Raw genomic sequence first — 6322 nt, forward strand, 5'->3', positions numbered from 1 at the left:
TCCATATGATGTCCTTTGGTCATATGGGGAGGAGGTTAGATACAGATTGTTCGATAGTACGCGGGAGACGGGACGAGCTTGACGAGTCACAAGATGAGTATAGCTAGTTAGATGAGTATAGTAGCCATGAGTTGTATGTTATTCATTAGTTTATGGTTTGTAATCACTAAACTTATCTAAATGTTTCTTTATTGTAACTCCGATTCACCACCTCGGGATACCGAGAAGGTAACATCTCCCAATTACCTTGGGTAGGGTAAGAAGGGGTGTTACACAAGAATCTTATTCAAACTTGACACTTTCTTAGTCACTATAAACACGCCATTAGCAATGATGTGTTTGTTCCAATTTTTTGGTTTTGAAAACTCGATCCTACGTGGACACCATTTTGACAATTATTTTCAAAACCGACCCAAGACGAAAAATACTTTATTTTTGAGCATTATTTTAAAAACGGATTCTAAACCTAAACATAAAAATTTGAGTAGTTTTACATCAATTTGGTAAAACTCTTGGTTATTTTACATCAAAGTGGTATCAGAGATGTGTTCTAATTTGTTTCTTAACACATTTATCTTGGGAAAGAAAGTGAAGACTTTAAAAAGGGACACGTTGAAGCAGAGCAACATGAAAGAAAAAAGATTTTTTTCCTATCGTAGAAGATGAATTTCTTGTCGATCCAAGCTTACCTCCTACATTTGATGATTATGGTGATGAGGAGCCATTTGATATTGTCATATTTAACTACTACAAGTCCTATGAAATTTTATGCGATCGATTTTCATGAAGAAGAAGATTTAAATTCTTTTGAAGAAATCTATGAAGAGGATCATATATAAATCGTTTTTCGATCCACATCTACCTCCAATTTTTGATGACAATATTATTGAAGTATTTGCCATTAAAGAAGAGAAAAGATCATATAAATCTCCGCTTGAATCTTATATTGACGAGAAGCTTTATGTTGTTATGGAATTTACTCTCAAGATTTCTAATTGTGTGTTAATGATTAAACTTGAAGGTATTATTGATTTGTGTCAATTGAAGATAAGATTTAATAAAAGGATTTGGTGTAACAAGTTTGAATGCGTCGATGTTGATAAATTTAAAGAATACATTGAAGATGATGAACTAAAAATATATTCTCATGTCTATCCTAATTTAACTATATACTCGCTTGCTACATTATTTGTATTTGATCCAGGAGGTCGTTAGTCCAAGAATTGAGTTTGAGAATTAATACAAGAGTTTCTTGTTGTGCGCCTATTGCTTGCGAGTTGTAAGTTCTTTATTTCCTCCTTGCGAAGTAGAGATTTGAGTGTGATTCAATCCTTGCGAGGTGAGAGCCATACAACCCATTTGTGTTCAGTTTTTGAGTTCCTTGCGAGAGAGGAGAGTTGTTCACGTTATATCCTAATTTTAGTTGAGAAGTCTTGCGAGATTTTCACAACTAATTCATTTCTTTGTTTTCGTTCTATATCATACAAAAAAAACTAAAAATAAATACTTTAATTTCACTGCGTTTTCATTAATCTAAAACTAAACATTAAAATTTGAGTAGTTTTACATCAATTTGGTAAAACTCTTGGTTATTTTACATCACAAGGTCTCTTTTACGGGTCCCACAATATCCGGGTATTACAGAACCGGACCACGAAGACCCGCAGACCGAACAACCCCCACCCGAAATTCGGAGACTGACCGATTAGGTGGGGATCGGAATCGGACCGGAACCATTTAGGTCCGATTTTTCCTGAGTTTGCACCGTTCAATTTTTAAAGGTAATTTGAGGTTGTATTTTTAGCTTGCACCGGATTGGAAATCGGTTACCTTATTTTTGTGGATTGGAAATCGGACCGGATTAATGAATTATATTCGGTTCAGACCGGACCGGTCAGTCCGGATCAGTCCGATTTTCCGGTCCAGTCTACTTTACGAATACCCCTACGGCCCTACCTTTCTCTATTGTTGTTCGTATCCAAAGTTTTGAGTCCCCTTGTAATTCTTCCCCAATTTTCACTAACTTAAAAGTTGAAGCAACTTGAGTATTTAATCTTTGATTTAGATAAAACGCCATACGAATTAATATCTTTTTTTTTTTTTGGATAAATTCATACGAATTAATCTTGTCAACAATTAGCTTCATTCTTGTTTGTTTGTATCGACGAGATGACGATAATGTGAGAAAAATCGAATTACAACCTTTAAACTTTATTTTAATACACAATTTTTGACAACTATTAATATGAATTTCAACAGTTTTCACTTTTACAAATGTAACGTAATATAATTTGACTTTTGACTAAAATAAGGAAACACCACAATAGTACAATACAACTTGTTAATTTGTGTTCCTTTTAATTTCACACGCATCACCCAAATTAAGAGAACATATAAACTTTCGGGATTTGATGAAGAGCAATTTGTGGGGTGAATCTGTACACCTACATTTTCTCCTAAAAAATATGCCTCACACATGTCTTGGCTTACGATAATTATACAACTAAAGTTTCTTGCGATTACAATTTTACCTTTACAGTACAGAAAAATTGCAATTAACACGTTAAGCACAAATTAAAATGAAAGATGAATTTCATTGTCAAGCAAAGAATAGAATACCCTAGCTCATCTTTTATCAAAATTTGACGATGTCTTAGCTTAACGATTAAGATAGAGGAACTGAAAACAATAAACAGTAGATACTAATCAATCCTTCCTGAAAACTTTCAATCAAAATGCTAATTAATGAACTTGTTGAGAAAACTAAAAAATTCAAAACAAATGGTGCAAAATGTAATGTATTTCTTTTCTCCTACAAATCTATCTATGAGACTATTATTTTCCTACCCTGTAGTTTTTTCTGTACATAATGTTAAAAAAAAAAAAAAAGAGAAATAAAATTATCATGCACTTTGCCAAGCCATGACGCCGGTGTCATTAAGACCGAACCATGTCCGGGTCAAGACTTTCATCCGGTCATCATGTACCTCACAAAACCGTTGAGCCCAACCCGAAGGTTCAACGGCTTCAGATCCAAGCCCAGGGGCTCGGTCATTTGACATAAGGTTAAGTTTTTGCCTCCAATCGATAACATACGCAGACACCCTTCTACGAAACTTGGCTTGAAACTCGGGCCAAGCTTGATACTTGTAGTGATTCACTATGGCTTGGTTCGAGTCAACTTGACTCGACCTGTAACCATCCTTAATTTTAAAATGGTGGACGACATTTAAAAGCGAGTGATCTACCGCATCTAGTAATACGATAGACTTATGTCTTTGATCAACCCGTCTTCTACATGTGTACCCTTGTGTTACTCCATCGAGTGGATGAGCCGTTAAATTAGACGGACCAAACTCGTTACACCTAATAGTCACTTGACCAACTCGATCAATTGGATTATGAGGGTTTTTAGGCAACATCGACTTTAACATGTCACCCTTAGGTTGAGGCGAGTCAAGCCACATTGGGGAAAATATAAACTCGTCCACATCCAAAAACGCGACCCAATCGCAAAGTTGGTTCGAGTACAAAGCACAATGTGAAAACCCGGCCTCCTGAGTCTTCGGCCACGCCCAATAAACCGTCCTCACATCGTACCCTTCTCGATTCAATTCATCCACGACAAACCGTAAATTATCATTACTATCATTATCGTATAATATAAACCGGTCCAACCCAATATTATTATGGTACATAACCCACTCCCTTAAAAACTTGGCCACGTTATAAACCATCGTACATGCACAAATTAACGACTTGCTCTCGTTAAATTCGACCGTGCGTCGTCTATCAGGTACATACTTAACCAACGACGGAATCATCGCGACCGTCCGATTATTCTCCAATATCTCCAATGTGGCCGAAACCGGACTGTCCCCTGTTAACCCCGGGCGCGGACACCGAAAAATTTCCTGTACGGACGAGGTAACCGGAACTTTAACCGCGGTTAAAACATCATCCCCAAACACGCAGTTAAAATCCGAAGGCGGACGGTTAATTCCTTGACGATTATTAACTCCTTTAACAAGCAAAACGACGTCGTCTTCCGTCTTAAAAGAATCATACACAATAAAATTCCACCTTAGAAGCTCTATCAATGGCGGATTAACCTCACCTAAATCTCTTCCCTCCATTAATACAAGTTGCGGCTGTAGAAACGGTAATCTCCGACGATTCCTCGCCGGAAACTCACACTTGAACGCCGTTTCTCGGCGGAAAGGCAATTCTCCGGCGAGTCGTGCCGGCGATGTCGCCTTATTCGGAAAAACGCACGTGTAGTTTCCAATAATTAGGGTTGGATTATCCGCTATTACTAAAACCTCCCAATCCGGTATCAATATTGAAATTGTTTTCGGCGACGATGTCGATAACGATACCAATGTCGATGGCGGGGGTGACGTAATTATCGGCGGCGGAGGCGGCGGAGGCGGCGGAGGAGCGGTTGACAGAGAATGTACGGCGGTGGAGAGAGGAGTGGTTTGGATTGCGGTACGGTGGAAATGATGAGAAAGAGTTCCAAATAAAACAATGGCTAATAAAATGATTAATGATATTCTAATTGATGTGTATTTTCTATACATAATTGTTTTATTGTGTTTTTTTGGTGTTATTTTTTCTAAATTATTGAAACTCATAATTGTTTGAAATATGAACTTATCTAACCAACCAAATCGAGACGTATTACGAATAATATATGAATAATTTAAAATAATGATGATGAAATTAATTTGAAGATGAAGAATTGAAGAAGATGATTATGATGATAATGGCGATTATGGTGATGGTGGAGAAGGTGGGGGAGTTTGAATTGTAGGAGGGAAGATGGGGGGTTATTATTATGATTATTATTATTTATTATATTTATTTTTTTGTTTTAAATTTTTGGAATGTTTTTATTTATGATACTAATTTAGATTTGGGAAATTGTATATAATTTAAGTATTGGATTTGTTGTGGGCTTTTATTTGAAGGGTGGAAAGGAATTGAGAGTGTGAAAATATTTATGGAAATATTTTTGGAAAATCATAGCCTCGTGGGATTTGGAAAATTTTGTTGATACTTTGAATGGTGCTAAAAGGAAGGAATAAATATGTAAAAGTTTTAGTTAAGATTATGGTTTTTATTTATGAGAAATGAGTTTAAAACGGGTCAAATACATATCAAATCACATGAAAAGTTTTTTTTAGGAATGCCAAAAAATTTGTCTTAATTACCACTAATCCACCATGTAGTAGTATTTAATCTGTTTTACTAAGATCTTGTGGTATGGTAATATGGGATCTTAAATTGCTTATATAAATGCTCTTAGGAAACATTTTCATAAGATGATTTTTTTGTGTAAGATGGTTTACAAAATATTTACGGAGTATTATTGTCATTGTTGAACACAATTCGTAGGATGTGGTAATTTTTGGAAAACAATCGTTGGTGTGAAAGTAATCAAGGAAACACATATGGGAGTATGGGATTAAGAATTTTTTGTCCATAAGTGGATACTCAAGGAAATAAATGATTTGTGAATAATTTGATAGCATCTTCACTAAACTAAAAGAATAAGAAATTCTCAATGTTTTTCCGTTCAATTGATTGACATAGTAGTGGGTCATGCTAAAATTGATTGACTAACAAAAGAAAGTGAGACCCATGTTATTCTATACAAGTTTATTCAACTCAATTGATACAATTACAATCTTCTACACTACATTTTTAACTGAGTATAAAATAAAGTGGGCCCGATTGATTGACTAATAAAAGAAAGTTAATATATGTTTCCGTTTAGATGTGTCGTATTATTTTTGTATATGTTTCCGTTATAGAGTTAATATATGCGATTTACTTACATTTCGTCCGTTTAGATATGTCGCATTATTTTTATATATGTTTCCGTTATAAAGTTAATATGCGATTTACTTACATTTCGTTTTTAACTCAATGCTCATATCCCCTATAAGTAGTGACCCTATATTAGATTATGTTTTTCCATAATAGTCGGCTTTCATTATTTTTAATAATAAAAAAAAGTTCGCACAAAAATAATTTAATCTAAAAGTCCTTTAAATAATACACTTTTCTTGAAAATATCACTAACATTATAATCAGTACATTACAACTTATTATAAGTACAACTCATTTATATAAATATCTTAAATTCTTACTATATAAGCCAAGCTCACAAATGTCGCGCTTTAGCTCTCAAATGCCGTGCTTTAGCACGGGATCTCAACTAGTATAAGCTACTCCCTCCAATTCACAATAAACCTCCCATTTCATTTTGGCACAAAAAATTAAGGAAACACACTACCCCACCATATAATTAAAT

At 34.9% G+C, this 6322-nt stretch overlaps 1 protein-coding gene across 1 annotated transcript; it reads right to left on the minus strand.

Moving 5' to 3' along the window:
• Positions 1-2903: 2903 nt before the first annotated feature.
• Positions 2904-4583, minus strand: LOC141587699 (glycosyltransferase family 92 protein RCOM_0530710-like). Its single transcript, XM_074409172.1, has one exon. The coding sequence runs from the start codon at positions 4581-4583 to the stop codon at positions 2904-2906; it is 1680 nt and encodes a 559-aa protein (XP_074265273.1).
• Positions 4584-6322: the final 1739 nt, after the last annotated feature.

Source organism: Silene latifolia, chromosome 6 (genome assembly GCF_048544455.1).
Source record: "Silene latifolia isolate original U9 population chromosome 6, ASM4854445v1, whole genome shotgun sequence".
In the NCBI taxonomy this organism is placed as follows: domain Eukaryota; kingdom Viridiplantae; phylum Streptophyta; class Magnoliopsida; order Caryophyllales; family Caryophyllaceae; genus Silene; species Silene latifolia.

What these genes read in the sequence shown, in the direction of transcription:
- LOC141587699 (XM_074409172.1), bottom strand. Translation starts at nt 4,583, where the DNA reads ATGTATAGAAAATACACATCAATTAGAATATCATTAATCATTTTATTA.